We start from the raw sequence: 19,984 nt of genomic DNA, 5'->3' as shown, positions 1-19,984 counted from the left end.
TGTCGCTCATTTTAGATGTGTTGTGTTATTTTCATTTAAAAAAACTTGTCAATACAGGATCTTGTTTGAAATAATTACTTTACTAATCTTGAAGACTCCCCTAATGTATGAGGAGTGAAAGGATGAGTGTTTTCTACAGGGCCGTATAAAACACTTTGTAACATGGTATATTTACAATAATGTGCTTGTAAGAAAAATAACTCTAAAATACTAATTAATCTGATTTTATGTTTTAACTTGCTTAAACCCACTTGTCTCCAGTTGGTTTAAGTGAGTCCCTTAATTGGCTTTCAATGCTATGTTTTGATGACTAAAGATTTTTCATTTTCACTTTATCCATAGGTCCGTTGGTTTCCAAGCTTAGTCCATCATAAGAAGAGCCAGACAGCCTAATGACTAAACCCCCGGAGAATTATGGATTTGACTAATATGGGTATGATACAGTTACAGAATCCCAATCACCCTGCAGGTCTTCTGCTCAAAGCCAACCAAATGCGGCTTGCAGGAACCCTGTGTGATGTGGTGATAATGGTGGACACTCAAGAATTTCATGCCCATAGGACCGTTTTGGCTTGTACTAGTAAGATGTTTGAGATCCTCTTCCACCGAAGTAGTCAGCATTACACATTGGACTTTCTGTCACCAAAGACCTTTCAGCAGATTCTGGAGTATGCTTACACAGCTACACTACAAGCTAAGGTTGAAGACTTGGACGATCTATTGTATGCAGCAGAAATACTAGAAATAGAGTATTTGGAGGAGCAATGCCTGAAGATTTTAGAGACTATTCAAACTTCTGAAGAAAATGATGGAGAGCTCTGTCCAGGAGATAGGGCCATGGAAGATGAGGAAGAACGGAAAACTAGGTTTATCAAAAACATGTTGACTACAAAGCATTCCAGTGAAGAGAGTGGCTATGCCAGTATAGGAAACCAGAGCCTGGTGGACCAGAGTCCATCAGTGTCAACATCATATGGACTTTCGGGCATGAGTCCCACTAAGACTGCTGTTGATAGCCTGATGACTATTGGTCAGTCATTGCTCCAAGGAGCACTGCAACAAAATGCACTAGACTTGCACTCCACCAGTAGACTTAAGAGCGTTTCAGAGGTGAAGACAGAAGTCATGCAGGTTGATGATGTCTCTAACCAAGACAGCCCAACTGTAGAGTCCAGTGCTTCTTCTGGGGACAAATCTGATGAAAAGAGCAAAGAAAGTCCAGGAACTCCAACCCGTAGTAGTGTTATTACTAGCGCTCGAGATCTTAACTTTAATCGTGATGAAAATGCTGCTGATCAGCCCCTTGAGTTGGGCCCAGGCTTTCACGGTGGTACTGAGCATGCAATGTCCCATGCTGAGAAACATCTCAGTGTCTACTCCGTCCTCCCTAACCACAAAGGTGAATCCATGATCAGTGTGCCAACCTCTATGGCATCTGCTCTTCACATGCAGCCAGCTTTAGCAGTTTCAATGGACTTCAGTGCATATGGTGGACTTCTCCCACAAGGCTTCATTCAGAGGGAGTTGTTCAGTAAACTTGGTGAGATTGCAGCTGGAATGAAGAACGATGGTAGAAACCTAAGTGAGCGTTGCAGTGTATGCGGGGCAAACCTTCCAGATAATGATTCTGTGGAACATCACAGGTCAGAAATCTTTTCTTAATGAACTATGTACGTTTTTATACGGTAGAAGCAGTTTGCTAATCTAGGCAGATGTAGGGCGATGACAGTAATACTAACCAATGTTTTGTAACTGGAAAAATGTGTGTGATTGTATTTCTTAAGCTCTGATACTTAATAGTTGTTTAAAGGGACACTATAGTCACCAGAACAACTATAGTTTAATGTAGTTTTTCTGGTGAGTAGAATCATTGCCTTCAGGCATTTTAATGCAAACACTGCCTTTTCAAAGAAAAGGCAGTGTTTACATTGCCCCAAGGGGCACCTCCAAGTGGCAACTCCTCAGAAGGCCACTGAAGGTGCTTCCTGGCTCAGTGCTACATAGTAGGCGGCACTGCCATTCAGCGTCTCCACGCTCTGCATGGGGACGCTTAATTTTCCTCAGAGATGCATTGATTCAATGCATCTCTCTGGGGAGGTGCGGATTGGCCATAACAGCGTTTGGCCCCGCCCCCTTGCCGAATTAAAATTGTCAGTTGTGATAATGTCACCAAGGGGGCGGGGCCAGTGCTGGAAGACCTGGAAATAAGGTAAGTTTTAATTGCTTTTAAGGGGCCTAAATTGTGTTTTTAACACTATAGGGTCAGGAATACATGTTTGTGTTCCTGACCCTATAGTGTTCCTTTAGTGTTCCTTTAAATATTCCTAAAAAAAAAAAAGTTTTGTGTGTGTGTGTGTGATGTATATTAAACATCTTTGTGTTTTTAGTAAGGAAATTTTTAATGAGCATAACACCGCCTCTTTTCCCCTCCCCAAAATAACATAAAACCTAGTTTTACTATTCTGTTGATCTCTCGATGTTTGGATACCACAGGCTCTTTTTGTTACCCATGACCTCACTAAAACTGCATTAGCAGTAGGACACGGAAAATCAATGACCATATGTAAATCTGCCGAGCTAGCAAGTAAAGTGGGTTATATTACATAGTGTAAATATTTGAGCACTGTTTTTGACTGTGGTTTTTGTCTACCTCGGAGGCACTATATTATAATATATATATATATATATATTTTTTTTTTTTTTTTCATATATAGAATATATTCCTCCTACAAACCACAGGTTTTAACTTAAAACTAGCATTTTACTTTGATTACTCCCCTTTATTCATAGCACAAACAGTATGGTTAACGCTGTCGAAATATTGCGTTACAAGAGTCACACGTGATCATTCGCCAGCATGTTAAAACGGTATTATCAGGTTACCAAATCAAATAGATTGCACTTTTTTTTTTTTTTTTTTTAACTCATTGAGCAATACTTTAAAAAGACCCCTGGCACTGCACGGCTGCTCTTTTAAAATTTTTATTTACACATCTATATTAACTCCTGCACTAAATGATACTACGAGTCAATTAAAGGGAAACTATAGTGCCAAGAAAACAAACTCGTTTTCCTGGCACTATAGCTTCCCCCTCTGTCAAGACCCCCCTACCCCTGTCGTCGTGCAGTGGACAGCCACTAGAGGACAAGTTAACCCTAGCAGATAATTATGTCAGTTTATAAAAACTGCAATAATTGCATGCTCAGGGTTAAGGGTGATGTGAGTTTGCACCCAGACTACTACAATGAGCTTAAGTGGTCTGGGAGCCTACAGTGTCCCTTTGAAATATATATTCTTTTGCTTCTATTATGAGATCGAACATTGCACTGAGAAAACATGTTTTTACTATTGTAACTAACCATTTACTTTTTCCCTCTGACTTTACATTCATAGTTTAAAATAAAAAGCAAGCGGACGTTAAAGGGTCTCTCCGGTGCCAGGAAAACACATTCGACCCTGCAGTGCCTCTCTCCCTCTCTCCCTCCCTCCCCCCCATCCCATCCCATGTTGCTAAAGGGGTTAAAACCCCCATCAGTGACTTACCTGAATCCAGCGCCAATGTCCCTCGGCACTGGGTCAGGCTCCTCCCCCGCCAACGTCAGCCGGCGGGGGAGACCTAATGCGCATGCGTGGCAATGGCCACGCGTGCGCATTAGACCTCCCCATAGGAAAGTATTATTCAGTGCTTTCCTATGGGGATTCCGGCAATGCTGGAGGTCCTCATGCATAGTGTGAGGACGCCCAGCGTCGTTTAAAACACTTTTTCGTGTGTAAGTCCCTCTAGTGGCCTCTGATAGACACCCACTAGAGGAGGACTTAACCCTGCAAGGTAATATTTTGCAGTTTATAAAAACGGCAGTAATTACACTTGCAGGGTTAAGGGTGGTGGGAGTTGGCACCCAGACCACTCCAATGGGCAGAAGTGGCCTGGGTGCCTGGAGTGTCCCTTTAAACTGACCTACTCCTGTAGTAAGAGTATTGGGTCAATAACCAAATTTAGATCTGTCCTAGCAAGAGACTAATTCTGCTTTCCATACCAAGTGATTTGAAAGTGGATAAGTAAATTAGTCAGTTGAAGCTTTGGATACAAAACTCAGGCAGTTTTATGACTGAATGTATGCATATTTATTTATAAAGCCATAACCGGTTTACTTGGCACTCTACCTATTCCATTTCAGGGCGTTTAGGGACAGTAGTTTATAGAGCAGGGATCCCTAAATGTTTTTAAACTACAGCTTCCATGGTGCTTTTGTAATTCTAAGGGCATGCAAAGCATCATGGGAGTTGTAGTATTACAACAACTGGGAATCTACCTTTTGGGCACCCCTGTTATAGAAACTCCTAAAGTGAGAAGTTTAGGAAGAAGTTCAGTTTGTGACTCGGATAACTGGTGGAAAGTGCGAGGCTTTGGGTATTCTTACCGAGACTGGAAGGGCATCAAGCGTATTGTTACATGAGCATGGTTAGAAACTGGAGTGTGTTGAACGAAGGACACCTAGAAGTCATAGTTTTGGCAAATGTAACCAATCCAGATACTTAAGAAGTGCCTCCTGTGTTTAGACACCCCCAAAAAATAAAAAAAATAAAAAAATCTAGAGGGCAGTTTTATTTGGAAGGAAATTTAGGTTTAGATCAGATTGCAGACTTCCCAGAGTATAATGTGAATTATGGAAGGTAAGCATGTTGTACTGGGAAAAGTCACCTAAGAATCTTGAAGACTTAGAAATGTCGGAGTCTAAGGTCTAATTGCAGTCAGTTTTATCTAGAGGGCTTCTACTCTGTTTTGTGGCTAAGAAGGTTTTTGAAGTATAAATAGAGAACTGAATGTCCCTTCGTATTGACAATGGCTGACAGTCCTTATGGATAAGAGTTGTAGTAAATTGATATTGTGTAAATCAAAATAATAAAACTAATTTTAGAACGTGCACTGCTGTACTTTTAAATAAGGAGAGCGTTGTTAAGGTACAGGTAGTACAGTTCCTGCAACCTGAGATCATGGCATGGTCTTTATTTTAATAGTTCTAAATTTATACTTTGCAGAATGCAATCTCCAACATTAACGTACTTGTAGCTGTAATTAAAAGGCTGGTTATGCTACTTTTGCACAGTAGGTATTGTGTCCAAATGCCAAAATGTTCTTTGAACTGACATGCTCCCAGTCCTAGCTACACGGATAAAGGATCTGATGAAGAACACAATGTACCTGGGTTTGTTTTTACAAATGGCCAATCGGCTCCGGAGCTGGTTAATCATCATCAAATGAAAATGAAATTAGGTGTGCCTTGAAATAGCACACTTGCCTCTCACATCTGGGGTGTGGTGTGCCTGTGTGTAACATTCTGTACTTTTTGTTAATGCCATCTCTTTGGAACGTGTCCCGAGAAATTCCAGTATCTTTTTTTTATTTTTTTTAAAATCATCACAGCTAATTGATCACTACTTGTAGTAATGGGAGTGTTGTGAAATAACCCCTTTATTTTCCTTAAATACTTTATTTTTTATTTTTATTTTTTATAAAGAGAAAAAACAGAATTCTAGAGGAAACGGCATTTCCCACCGTCTAACCTTGTTATAGAAGCCCTTGTGATTTCATGTAACTTCTTATCTTCATTACTCATACTGTAGCATTTCACTGTTCTTGATGTGGCGTGAAGCAATCCCCGTATACAGTAGGGTACAGTACAATGCTTTGCACAGTCAGGTCGTGGCTTTTTTTTTTTTTTTTTTTTTTTTTTTTAGTTTTGTGGTTACTTTACATCCAACAAATAATGTTTTAAAGAAATGCAGTCTGTAGAGAGGATTTGTTCCTTGTAGTTTGCCAGTTCAAGTTATCTGGTTCATTATTCAGGTGCATCTAAAGACTTTAGTGTACCAGCTAGGAAAGTACATGCCTCCTACAGATTTGCTTTGTTGTGGTATTTTTTTTTTTATTTTTTTTTATATATATTTTTCAACATGGACCTTTATAGAGGGGGTCTATATTGCCCATTGGCTGTCTGGTGACATATTTGTCTATTACAGAAATCTAGTTACATTTCTAATATTAGAGGGGTTAAACTTTTGTATGGTTTTTCTATTTGGCTAATTAGTAAATAATCCCCAGACTTTTGCATAAACCTTGATTGTACTCATATCGTGAACATGTGAATATTTAATGTGAAACTGGAAAATATATAACGAAGATACTGACATTAAATCTCGAGTGCCATTTTGTTTAGTTTTTTCCCACCCACTCTTTGTTCTTTCTGAGTTGTGTGTTTTATTTTTTATTTATATATTTTTTTGTGTGTGTGTGTGTGTGTGTGTGTTCTGTTCTTGTGTGTTTTTTTTCAGAAAAACTTTCCTTTTTCTTTTTACAAGCTTGCTATTTCCGATGCATGAAGCAAAATGTTAAGTGTAGGCTAGGCTGGCTAAAAAAAAAAAGTTGTACTAGTGTCTAAATCATCTTGTGAAAATTGACCCATTCAGGGTTATTCACTACACTACTGGCTGTAAAGAATTGAGATTTGAAGGGCAAAATTTAGGTAAAATGTTCAACTCCTACAGTGTTTTATCATGAGTAATAATAAGAACTTCTCCTTGGCCACGTAGTGTTTCTGTGTGCAGTCTATACCAAACTTGTGTTCTCAATGGCTTCAATGCACACCCCAGTTTACACAGAAGAACATGAATTCAAATGATCTGAGGTTGTATGTCTGTGTTAGTGTTTTGTGATTGTTGGTTTTTCTCTTCATAAACCTTTCAAATAACAAGTTTGCAGGTTTAATCAATCTTATAGAATTCGTTTCAGGTTGACTTCAGTTATTGGCATGTACAAGCTTAAGACTTCATTGTAAAAATGGAATTTAAGTTTTTCTACTTTGGAATATTCTGATTTAGACGTATTGCAAAACAAACAGCCAAATATGTATTTAAATTCTGACTAGATCTTTGAACAGAATGTTCCTAAACTAATGTTACGCAACCTTTTATAATTGTTATATTTAACTTATTCCATTTTGCTAGGAAACGCTTTATATCCTTGTGTGTGTATGTTGTTCCTCTTGTTCCCTTATACATCATAATCTGAAGTGAATTGAAAATATCCGGAGTAAATACTTCTCACTTTACTACCTACATAGCCTTAAAGGAGAACCATCACTTTCTAACACAGAATACCTGTCTGAGTTACAGTATACACTTATGGGGAGCAATCTAGAAGTTTGCAACATATTTAACATCAGCATACCTCCCAACCTATTTTATCCTAATGTTATCATTTTCTGGGAACTCCTTGTTGTCGTGGTGCATTCAAGAGAGCTCCACAGAAATAATACAATCATGTGTCTTTTAACTACAATAAATATATTTAGAAATTACTCTGTGTATATAAGATACATTGTTCTTGTCTTCAATTACAGTTTAGTTGAAGACATTTATTTGTAAGTTACTTAAATTTTTTTATAACAGCCCCAGCCCTGGCCACACCTCTAGTGGCAGTCACTCAGAAGGTCACCAGAGGTGTTTCCTAGACTAGTGCTACGCAGTGTGCAGCACCTGCATTTAGCATCTCAACGCTTTGCATGGAGACAGACTCTGAACGTTCCACATAGAGATGCATTTCTATGAGGAGATGCTGATTGGCGTAGCGTGGCATTTTCCAGCGCATGCGCAATAGCCTCCCATGCATGATGACCTCAGCTATGGAGGTGGGGCCAGTTGCGGCGATAGAGAAAAGGTAAGCAAAAAAAAACCTTTTAACTGAGATCGGAGGGGGGCCAGTCACCTAAACGGCCACTTCAGGACTTCAGTGTCAGGAATGTATGTTTGCATTCCTGACCCAATAGTGTTCCTTGAAGTAAACATGCCATTTTCAAGATCTTTGGATTTTGAAGTTATTTTTCTAACACTATTTTTATGCTGCGCGTTGTTGTGGCCCTTGCTAGACATGCTACAATTCACACTGTATACCCCACAGAAGTGGAGGAAAATGCGAAGGAAAAGTTCATTGTTTAGCAGGAACCTCTGATTAATGCCAGCCCTGGAAAGACCAGGATTATTAGTGGCACCTGGTATCACAGTCTCTGTAATGGAAGCCAGCCCCCCCTGGCCTGAACTGCCTTTTTGTTAGGAAAGTCCTGATTAGTTCTCTAGGCTTTGGCCTGGCTCAGGAAATGAAGGCTCCCCTCCCAGCTGACCTGAGCTAGCTAACCTTTGCCAGGGCTGTGTCAGAGGATCCTGGGATGAGGGGCTGGGCCTCTTGTACTGGAGTAGAGCTGGGAGCACTAATAGGCAGAGGTGACTTATTTATGAACTGTTAGAATTGAAGAAATGGAGGGGGTTAACTGGTTACATCCCATATGGTTATTTGTATTTTATAAGTCTACTATATAAATAGGACCTAATTTATTTATTGTATTTAGTCTAAAGATATATGTAAAGTTTTTTTTTTTGTTTGTTTTTTTTTAGATATAAATGTACATTGTAGTTTGGTGTTTAAAAAAACAAACAAAAAGAACACATAATAATAATAATAATTAAACCTCCTCATTATCAAACCTTTCCCCTCACCCTGGTTTTTGTAGCTGAATGTAAAAATACATATCAAAATGTAATATGTGTGTTTAAGATCTATAAAATATATATAAATTGACATAATAGAATATAATTAAAGGAACAGTATAGTGTCAGAAATACATACATGTATTCCTAATACTATCGTGTTAAACTGTTCCCCAGATCGCTTTGAAAAGGTTTTAAATTTACCCTTTCTCCCTGTGGCTGGCACCACCTCCATTGCTGATAACAATCTTGATAATCTCCGCCAACCCGGAAAAAAGTATTGGGAGGTTATTGCCTCAATGAATCTCTATTGAATTAGTGAATCTCTATGGGGAATGTTTAATGTCCACATCTAGAGTGTGGAGACGCTTAAAGGACCACTCTAGTGCCAGGAAAACATACTCGTTTTCCTGGCACTAGAGTGCCCTGATGGTGCCCCCACCCACAGGGACCCACTCCCGCCGGGCTCTGGGGGGAGGAAGGGGTTAAAACTTTACCTCTTTCTCCAGCGCCGGGCGGGGAGCTTTCCTCCTCCTCTCCTTCTTCCTTGCGACATCATCGGCTGTATGCGCGGCAGGAGCCGCGCTCGCATTCAGCCGGTCGCATAGGAAAGCATTTACAATGCTTTCCCATGGACGCTTGCGTGCTCTCACTGTGATTTTCACAGTGAGAAGCACGCAAGCGCCTCTAGCGACTGTCAGTGAGACAGCCACTAGAGGTTTTGGAGGCTGGATTAACCCTCAGTATAAACATAGCAGTTTCTCTGAAACTGCTATGTTTATAAAAAAAAAAGGGTTAATCCTAGAGGGACCTGGCACCCAGACCACCTCATTAAGCTGAAGTGGTCTGGGAGCCTAGAGTGGTCCTTTAACGTAGATGTTGCACACTGCGCAGCACTGACCCAAGAAGCATCTCTAGTGGCCATCTGAGTGACTGCTACAAGAGGTGTAACTAGCCAACAATGTCAACACTACCTTTTCTCTGAAAAAGCAGGGTTTATATTAAAAGCCTGCTATAGACGCACAAACCACTACACTAGGCTGTAGTGGTTCTGGTGTCTATAGTGTCAATTTAAGCAAAATGTTTATTAAATATTTAGCTGTGCTTTGCTGTATTATATGTATTTTGATAAGTGATGAAAAAACACACATCCTCATGCTAGAGAAAGTTGGTAACATTTTTTTATTTATAAAACTTTATCTGCCAGTTTTCGTCAATAGTGATTTTGATCAGCTGTGCTTGTTTTTGTTTGGTACATACTTTATTTGAGATTTAAAAGAAACAAAACAAACACACAAAGTAACATCTAACAACGCTCAGCATTATTTGTAACTTTATTCTTTTTTTTTTTTTTTGTTAGGATTCCGGCAGTGTAATTAGTTCATACTTTTCCTGTAGAGGTGCCTGAAGGCAAGGGAATTACTTCTATTTACCAGTGTGGCAAGTGTTGGTCTTCGGGGTTAAATTTAGTGGCAAGCAGATCACTTTAACTGTCTCTAATTGCTTCCAGATCTTACATGAGGGGTCTCTGTATGTGTGTGGATTAAGGTACCAGTGAACCTTTTTCCTGCCTAACTTACACACTTCTTAGCTGATTCATTCATTGCTTTGCTCTGGATTCTGTCATGCTGTCTAGCTTACATCTGTACTAAACTGTTGAACAGCATATACTTATCATAAGGCAAATTTGTTTGTAATTCAAATAACAAACATTGCCCTGCATGTAGAACCTCTGTTTGTTTGTTTTTGTTATCACTGAATTCTTTTTTACTCCCCTTAATTATATCTCTCCTTCTCCTTTTTGAATCAATACTTTCCTATGGGGGAATATGAAGACCTTTAAAGGGACACTCCAGGCACCCAGATGACTTCTGCCCATTGGAGTGGTCTGAGTGCCAACTCCCATCACCCTTAACCCTGCAAGTGTAATTATTGCAGTTTTTATAAACTGCAATAATTACCTTGCAGGGTTAAGTCCTCCTCTAGTGGCTGTCTATGAGACAGCCACTAGAGGGACTTCCGGTTTCTTAAAACCCGAAAAGTGTTTTAAACGACGCTTGACGTCCTCGCGCTATGCATGAGGACCCCCAGCGTCCCCGGGAATCCCTATAGGAAAGCATTGAATAATGCTTTCCTATGGGGGAGGTCTAATGCGCGTACTCGCAGCGAAAGATGCGCATTAGGTCTCCCCCGCTGGCTGACGACAGGGGAGGGGCGTGGGCGGAGCCTGACCCAGTGCCGAGGGACATTCAGGTAAGTCACAGGAGGAATTTTAACCCATTCAGCAACATGGGATAGGGGGGGGGGAGGTGGGAAGAGGGGGGCACTGCGGGATTCTACAGTGCCAGGAAAAAGGATTTGTTTTCCTGGCATTGGAGAGTCCCTTTAAACATCATTATGCAAAGTGTGAGGACATCCAATGTCGTTTCAATGAGTAAAACTCTGTTCGGCACTGTGAAGTGTCCCTAGTGGCTAGACGGTCATTAGAGGTGGACTTAAACCTGCAAAGTAACTCCAGGCACTGCACCCAGGACACTTCAATGAGATGAAGTAGTTTCGTTGCCTTTAATGAGGCAATGAGACTACTTTTTTTTTTTTTTTTTTTTAATTGAGAATCAAATAGAAAGGTTTGCTTTTGCAACTTAGCTCGCCTAAGGTGTCGAAATGATTTCATTAAAGGATCATATAATTTATCTTGATTCTAACTTCTCCGCAAAATCTGTTGGACTAAATCATTATCATCTAGAATATATATCCAGTGAGAGAAGGTGGATAAAGTTATAGCCACAACTTTTAACAGTCCGAAATATTGACAACTGTAATCCCCCAAAACAGGGCAAAGAGTCGTAGTGAAGACATGATTGCTCATGTGACCTTACGATACATATGGCAATACAATTTGAGCTACCGTTTTGTTAATGATTGAATATTTATATACTTGCATGCCAAATAGCAGTTGAGCCTTTTCAAACACATGCCGACATGGTCGGGCATTAAGCATTTTTTTTTTTTTTTTAGTATCATACTTGTCTAGCTTGCAAGAAGGTAACGTTGTCTTAAATTTTATGGAACTATAGTCCAAAGGACATAATGAGGCACATGGGAGAAACCTGTGCCTTTTTAGGTTGAAGGACATGTCAAGGAATTGTGGCAAAAAGTTCCAATGACTATTTACTGTTCCTTGCAGAAGAATTTTAATGTATACCCTAATCTCTGCCATAAAGGTTTGCATCATAAGAGGTAAACAGAGTTCTAACCGTAAACCTAATTTTTAGCTTTTTTTTTTTTTTTTATATATTCTTTGTGTGCAGTATTGGTCTAAGTGAATATTTGCATGGTAGGTTTGTTTTCTGAAATCCAGTCTCTAATCAGTTCAGCTGATAAACTTGTGGTCTAATTTATCAGTCAATCTGCTGCCTGTACTGCTGCCTGTAGACTGTTCAAAAGCCTGTTCTTCCATTAAACAAAGAAGGGAGTTATTTTATTTTTGTTTCATATTTTGTCGACTAAGATACAGTAATTGTTGTCTACTAGAGACCAATATAATTGTATTTTAAAAATAAATTAATTTTGTTGCAGTTTAAAATTATTTCTTCTTAAAGGGACTCTATAGTCTCCAAAACAACTTTAGCTTAATGGATCTATTTTTGTGTATAGATCGTGTCCCTGCAGTCTCACTGTTCAATTATCTGCAATTTAGGAGTTAAATCACTTTTTTTTTTTCTTCTGTTTATGCAGCCGTAGTCACACCTCCCCTGACTGTGACTCACTTAACTTCTAAAGCGAACATCTGATTAAAAATCATCTCCTACTCTGTAAATTGAACTTTAAACAACCACAGGAGGCTTCTGCAGGGTCTAGCAAGCTTTTTATCAGAGCAGGAGAAAATAAATTCAAAATTAAACACTGTGTAATAAAATAAATTGTAAACAGTAGATGACTCTTTACAGGAAGTGTTTAGGAAGGCAGTGTAAGTCACATGCAGGAAGGTGGGACTAGGGTTGTATAAACAAAGTGATTTAACTCCTAAATGGCAGAGAATTGAGCAGTGAGACGGCAGGGGCATGTTCTATACACAAAAACGTCTTAAAGGACCACTCTAGTGCCAGGAAAACATACTCGTTTTCCTGGCACTAGAGTGCCCTGAGGGTGCCCCCACCCTCAGGGACCCACTCCCGCCGGGCTCTGGGGGGAGGAAGGGGTTAAACTTACCTCTTTCTCCAGCGCCGGGCGGGGAGCGTTCCTCCTCCTCCTCCTCCTCCTTCCTCCTCGCGACGTCATCGGCTGAATGCGCATGCGCGGCAGGAGCCGCGCTCGCATTCAGCCGGTCGCATAGGAAAGCATTTACAATGCTTTCCTATGGACGCTTGCGTGCTCTCACTGTGATTTTCACAATGATGATCACGCAAGCGCCTCTAGCGGCTGTCAATGAGACAGCCACTAGAGGTTTTGGAGGCTGGATTAACCCTCAGTATAAACATAGCAGTTTCTCTGAAACTGCTATGTTTATAAAAAAAAGGGTTAATCCTAGAGGGACCTGGCACCCAGACCACCTCATTAAGCTGAAGTGGTCTGGGTGCCTAGAGTGGTCCTTTAATTAAATGACAACTATAGGGGTCAGGAACACAAACCTGTATTTCTGACACTATAGTTTTAAATGATCTATTTAACCCTTCTGCACTGCCCACCCCCTGCCCCACCCCTTGTTAAAGTAAAGGCAGTGTTTACATGAAAATGCCTGCAGGGACTGACTATACTGTCCAGAACAAATACAATAAGCTGTAGTTGTCCTGGTGACTATAGTGTCCCTTTAAGGCTTGAGAGTGGTGTTGGTGTACATTGAATGCCACATATTGTATTACTATTTTTTCAATTGGTTGTTGTTTTTCAGTTAATCAGAATGAAGTCCCTCTCTCCCTGAACTCTGCTTATATTAAGCTGTTTTTTATCTCTTCTCTAAAGTAAACCAATTCACAGAGCTTTATTTTGAATTTAAGTGTATTTGTTTTTAGTGTTTTTCGTGGTAATCTAGCGCTTAAACGTGTCTCAAAACTACCTTGCTTTGTGTTTAAATTCTGCACCGTGCACTGTGGAAACCAAACTAAAAGTAGAGTGAATAGTACTGCGTTGTTTGTTTTTACATAGAAGGGAGGCGCAATATAATTTGATGTGCATGTACCATTTTATTCTGTTGGAGCAATTGATATTTTAACTCAGAATTTGTAGGATTGTGCATATGAATGTATATTTGTACAGTGATACATATAAATATTTATTGTAGAACTGTCTCTTTCAAAAGCAAAACATGCTTATTTATGGCGGATTAGGAAAGTCCTCGGGAAAGGAATAGGTTAATTTTCTTAGTCCAAACAGGGGTATGCAGCTAATTAGCAGGCCACTTTGTCATCACCCTGTGTATATTTTAGCCTTTGCAAAAACTTCCTGTGAGTGATATACAAGCCTTAATTATGTGACATGTTTACTGACACTTAAAGACAGATAACAAGCTGGCATTTCAGAGTTTAATACAATGGTACAGTTCTGTACTACACTAGTAAAAACTATGATTTAAGGATATTGTCATTTGGGATTTTTTAATAAAGCTACATCATTAATAATGTGTTATTTATTTTTGTTACAATAATAACACATTATATATATATATATATATATATATATATATATATATATATCTCAAAGCAGAGACTTTGCCTTGAAAAAATGTCAAGTGCTATGAAAAGTTAAGCAATCCCTCCCCCTTTCATCAGTGATGGTTAATGAAGTAATTGTAAATTCGGTGTGCATCTTTAAAGATCCCAGTAGTACACAGCATCTTATGACGTGATCCCACTGGAGGGCACCATCCTATGTCATCCTCCATAGTCTGTGTAAGGAGTCTATAATAAGAGCTGTGTACCTCTTTGCTTTCTGGTTTAAGTTAAAGCTAGAATGGTCAGGTGGGTCATTCGTGTGTAGAGAAAGCTATGCATTTTCTTCTTTGACATGAAAGCCTTTGGGTTGCACTAAATGTATGGGTTGTTTTATTTTGTTCTGTTTTCATATCTAAAGTTTGGAATTGCGAATAGAAGAGATTTTGGTTCGATCCCCGCTGCTTGACAGGAACCAAAATGGGACAGAAGTCTTAAGTCCGAGCCGAACTCCCTTAAATAAAAGCTGCTACGAACAATGCAACTCTTCAATGTGTGCCTATAACTGGTCAGAGAGGTACATTAAACTTCTTCTTTGTTACATAGAGAGTCACCCTAACTTTTCGGCTGGAGAATCACCCCTGTTGCAGTTCCATGGGTGTCTTGTGCAAAATACCTCAAAATATTGGTCTCTGCCGGTGAGTCTTGCGTCAGAGCTCAAGATTGGCATCTTTTTATTATTTACATACCACCATCTTTAAATGGCTGAAGTCCCAAGTGTAAGTTTTGGCTAAGTATTTTTATTTATTTTTTTATTTATTTTTTCTCCCTGAATTATCTCAGTAAAAAATTTTTCTTTTTTAAAGTGTGACCTCATTCTCAATAAGTTCAAAACATTCTTGCACCTTAGATGCCTGCAGTGTCCCTTTAATGTCTTGGTCATGTCGATTTCATTGAAGTGGCACACTATGAATGGTAGGATAAATGTATTTCAAACACAGATTCATGATTCTCCTAGGATCTCTGCATTGTTAATGCCTGAACAAAAATCTGCTACAATGCTATAAAGGTTAAAAGATAAATAATCTCCTTTTATTTGTCAGGGCAGGTGTTCACATATTTAGAACATGTGTGCGGAAAAATGGCATCGTATTAAGTGTCGGATTTCGGCAGTGTTAATCTTGTTGCCTAATGACTTAGTCAAGTTGTGTTAATCACTTTGGTGGAAAAGACTCTACGGCACCAATATGCGTTGGAATATTAAATTGAGACAGTGTCTTTCGTTACTTCCTCTTTTTTAAAGGTGACAGTTATGACCTATATACGTATCTTAATGTAACCAATAACAGCTATTCCATGAATGACTCAAAAAACTACAATTATAATTGTGAAAAAGAATAAATGAAATCAACCTCAAAATAATATAATAAAAGAAACCATGCTGACAAGCATGTGACAATGCTGCTGGGCACATTCTGTACCCTATATTTGAATAGCTAATACAAGTGATTCCTTTTCCTAGTTCATATCTGAATTAAAATAAATTTAATAAGCATTTTTTGCTGATTAAATAAATATAATTTTATATATATATATATATATATATAATTTTTTTTATATATATTAATATACTTTAATTCAATATTACTACATAATTTTTTATTTTTATTTTTGTTATCTTAAGTTGCTTGTTCTAAACTACCTGACCTGTAGCTTCAAAATGCTTGCTATGGTAATCCATTTGTATACATTTTATTTGTTTGTTTTTTAACTTCTCTTGTACCAATTTATTGATGCATCCATCATTTTCAGTTCCACCGTAGGTGCTGTTTTCTACATTGTGCTATAAAGAAGGCTTGGTAGGGAAGGGCCTGATTTGTTCTAACAAAAGGTCCATGTTGTGCAGGTTTGGAAACCTTTTAATTTATTATACCCTTTGATCTCTAAATGATAACTTCTGTCTCTCCTGGTTTTTGTTAAAAATAAAAACACACACACAAAAAAAAGAACTTTTATTAGATCTAGTTTTCAAACACTTTGTAAACCGCACCATACAATGTTACCACACCTATAACTGCTCAAAAATAGTTTGTGCCAGAATCCATAAGCTTTCGATGCATACTTACACTTCACTGGGCAGAACGGAATTCCACCTGTGCATTAGAACTTTATTTCACCCACAGTCTAACGCTTCTTAATTTAGAACGTTCTTGGCTTTTACATGTGTAACACATCAGAATAGCTCGGCTGTATCAACGTTGCAGGTTTCTGTTCTTAATGTGTGGAGGAGGATGATTCATTAGCACGTCCATGCTAATCTGGGTCGTTATAAATAATGCATGATTTGGTAAAATAATGTGCTGTTTGCAGATCAGGAAGGTAATGCTTCTATCCTGTGGGGTTGGCAGAGTGGTAACTTAACTAATCATTAGGCTTACAAAATCCATGTTTAACTTTCACTGTGGCTCAAGACGTCCTTGATTTTATTTACCAGTTTTTATGTAATGTAACACTTCAGTCATTTGCATATGTTCCCTATTTCTTATAAATCCTGGTTTTGCTCCTATTAAAGGAACTGTCTGTCTGTTGGGAAGCTACTGATTGGCTTAGAGAGTTAACTGATCGCTCTAGCCAATCAGCAGTGGCAATGCAGATTTTGCCTGGGGGTTGTGGAGATCTGGCGCTGAAAGTAGCTTTTGGTACGCCCTAACGATCAATGGCTCCCCTGTCCCTGCACACTTACCTAGACCGGCCGATCTGGGGGTGGACGGACAGGCAGTCCCCCTGCTTCCATTTCAGCCCTCCAGGGCCATGTAATTGCGACAGATGTCTATGAGACTGCCTTTAGGGGGACTGCCTGTTCTAATCAAACATTAGTTATAATCATACATTTATATATTAGAAGTTAAATAAAACACCTATACATATATTGTGCATGTAGAATTTAATTCTTACTGTATTTTGGTATTTATATTAATACCAAAATACACTTAGAATTAAATTCTATATGTATAATATGCTAATCAGATGTTTCAATTAACTTATAATATATTATACATATATTAAAAAATATACTTAAAATAATGTGTATCTTGATATTTATATATATATATATATATATATATATATATATATATATATATACATACATACATACATACATACATACATACATACATACATACATACATACATACACTCCTCGTGTCCCGCACTCACTGCTCCCGGTCTTGTAATGCCTTGGTGCTAATCCTGGCCATAATATAGAATACCTGGTAGGAAAGCACTCACAGGACTTGATATGGTTCAAAGATATTGCAGCAAAAAATTCAAGTAAAAAGTGTCAACGTTTCAGTCCCATCTGGACTTGATAGTCGTGAGACTTTGCTGAACACAAATGAGTGTTTTAAAACACTAGAATTTTTAATGATGATGATCTCATCAGTGAAAGTGCAGTTTTGTGTGAAAAAATGCAAAAGTAAAATGAAAACTAACTTTTTGGCTAGCGTTTGTGACTAAGTGGGTACTACAAAAGACTAGACTTGCCCAATTCTGAATACCCTGGGTTGTCTACTTTTGTGAATGGTATTTCATGATGGGGGTAATTCTCATTCCTGGGCTGCCATATGGTCTAAAAGGCAACATAAGCAACCTAACTAATCTGGCAAACTGAAATGGGAAAGCCCTATAGCTGACCCTGTAACTTTCTAAAAAGCCGTAAAATCTGTACATGCAGGTTCCTGTTTTACTCATGAGATATCGCTGAACACAAATATGACTGTTTTAGAGCAGTAAAAGGTATAATGACGATCTAATCAATAAAAAAAGCGCAGTCTTTTTTGTGAAAAATGCAAAAAACTAATATGAACGCTAAGAATCTTCAAGCCCTGGGAGGTCTCTTATTTAAGATGTGACCTGTGTAGCTATAACTATGGATAGGCACCTCTCTAACATGAAACACGTTTGAGGTTTTGGCATGCAGTGTTTGGTGCGTTTTATTTTTTGGCAATTGTGTATAGTGCTAGCAGACATATTATACTTGTATTTAAAAAGTAAAAAAAAAATAAAAAATGAATGTTCTCTTTTAAATCGAGATCCTGCATTCTAATTTTTCTCCTGACATTTACATATTTTGATCCCTTTTTATGGTGCATTTTCTGTGCTTGAGCTCAGGACTGAAGGTTGCTAGATTGGCCTCTGCTAGCCATAGTTGTGCCGTCAAATAACTTAATGGAAGACCTTCAGGAAATTAAATGTATTTTTTTATTTTGTTTATCTATAACCTTCTGGTGTAAAGAGTCAGAAGAATACTCTTAATAAGCATCTCAAAGTGAATAATGTACTTGATTGGGGCCGTTTGTTTTCAGGGCTGATTGCATTGAGACTATGCATAGGAAGCAAGTAATGACAGAGTCTGAGAAAATGACTTTTACAGCTAAATAAAATGGTATTCCACTACTGCGAGTGGTCAGTCGTGTAACTTTACTGTACAGACAGAGAACTGCAACTGATTAACTTAAAGGGACACTAACTAAAAATAAAGTTTAGAATATGATCAATAAAGAAATTATGTTTTGCTTCTATGGCCAAAGACTTAAAATTCAGAGCGGCATTTTACACAAACTCTCTTCTTTGTCCGCAATTGTTTGAATGAACTGGCTGTCAAGCGATGAGTACAATCCCGTTGACCGCTGGTTTAGGGATTCAAACAGTTCAGGCAACAAAGTGTTTTGTTTCTTATGGTCTGTGTTGTCGATTTTGGAAGAAATTAAATTTGAATTAATGAACAGTCTTCTCCACATGCATGTTACAGCATTTAACATAATTTGTTACATTATCTATAGGTTTAAGTGAACAGTGCCATTTTTTTCTGGTATTGATTTTATGGACTCTGGACCAGTCTTGTTGTGGTGGTTTGAAGGACATTTGTCTATGGAGTTGATTGACCGTTAAGTAAAGTAGATCCTTTTTCATTGTTTGCTACTCTTTCGTATAATTATTAGTACGTATTTTTGCGCCAGCTATCTTGCTGACCATACAAGTCAATAATTCACTATATTTATAGCCGTCCAGTTTAAGTCTTGTTTAGTAGATGCAACAGTTTGATTTGAACAATAAACTGTATCATTACAGTCTCCCTTATTTTTTCTTTTTTTGTTCAAAGACTCATTTCATGCCAGGAAGCTGTCAGATAACTTGTCCTACTTTTCGTACTGTGTGTTTTTTGTTTTGTTTTAATCACAGTTGTCCGGGACTGTAACTGCTACTCCCCATTAGCTCTTTTACTTTCCATCTCTCTGTATATTGGCTTGTTTTGGTCTTTTCTCTTTAATTCTGCCTCGGGTGGTTTCTGTGAGATACGTTTGTGGCATTCAGGCCGTGTATATGAGGTAGAACAATGTAACGTTAAGTAATTCTACTTGTGCATGTGTATGCCATCCTTCCTCTTAACAAACCTGATCAACGCTTCTCAAACTGCTTAAGCTCAGCAGAAAATTCAGGTCTTCTGACCACCCCCTCAACTATGTATAGTTGTGGTTAGAGGAGGAAACCAGTGTTAAAGGAGCAGTAGGAAATAGTGTAGTAAAGGAGCGAAGAATGGTGGTTGTTTTTTTTTTTTTTTATTTCTTTTTTTTTTTTTTATATATATTTAACGGTTTAATGTCTTCTCTTGTGGCTTCTAATCTTTCTTGAGTGATGCTACTTTTTTTCCTCTCCTTTTTCTCAGAAATTCTACAAAAGATCTATCTGTACGCATTTTTCTTAGAAATGGTAACCGATGTCATCAACATTC

The 19,984-nt window shown here is 38.4% G+C and overlaps 1 protein-coding gene across 2 annotated transcripts in view; it reads left to right on the top strand.

Moving 5' to 3' along the window:
* Window positions 1-414: 414 nt before the first annotated feature.
* The window catches only part of ZBTB16 (zinc finger and BTB domain containing 16), a 127,474-nt gene continuing 107,904 nt past the window's right edge, over window positions 415-19,984 (top strand). For both annotated transcript variants that reach the window (XM_063436615.1, XM_063436614.1), the window contains exon 1: window positions 415-1,643. In XM_063436615.1, the coding sequence (XP_063292685.1) occupies window positions 415-1,643 (1,229 nt within the window). The remainder of the gene's footprint in view (window positions 1,644-19,984) is intronic.

The sequence above is a fragment of the Pelobates fuscus genome, chromosome 11 (assembly GCF_036172605.1).
Source record: "Pelobates fuscus isolate aPelFus1 chromosome 11, aPelFus1.pri, whole genome shotgun sequence".
Taxonomy (NCBI): domain Eukaryota; kingdom Metazoa; phylum Chordata; class Amphibia; order Anura; family Pelobatidae; genus Pelobates; species Pelobates fuscus.
This window is presented reverse-complemented; position numbering and strand designations above follow the sequence as displayed.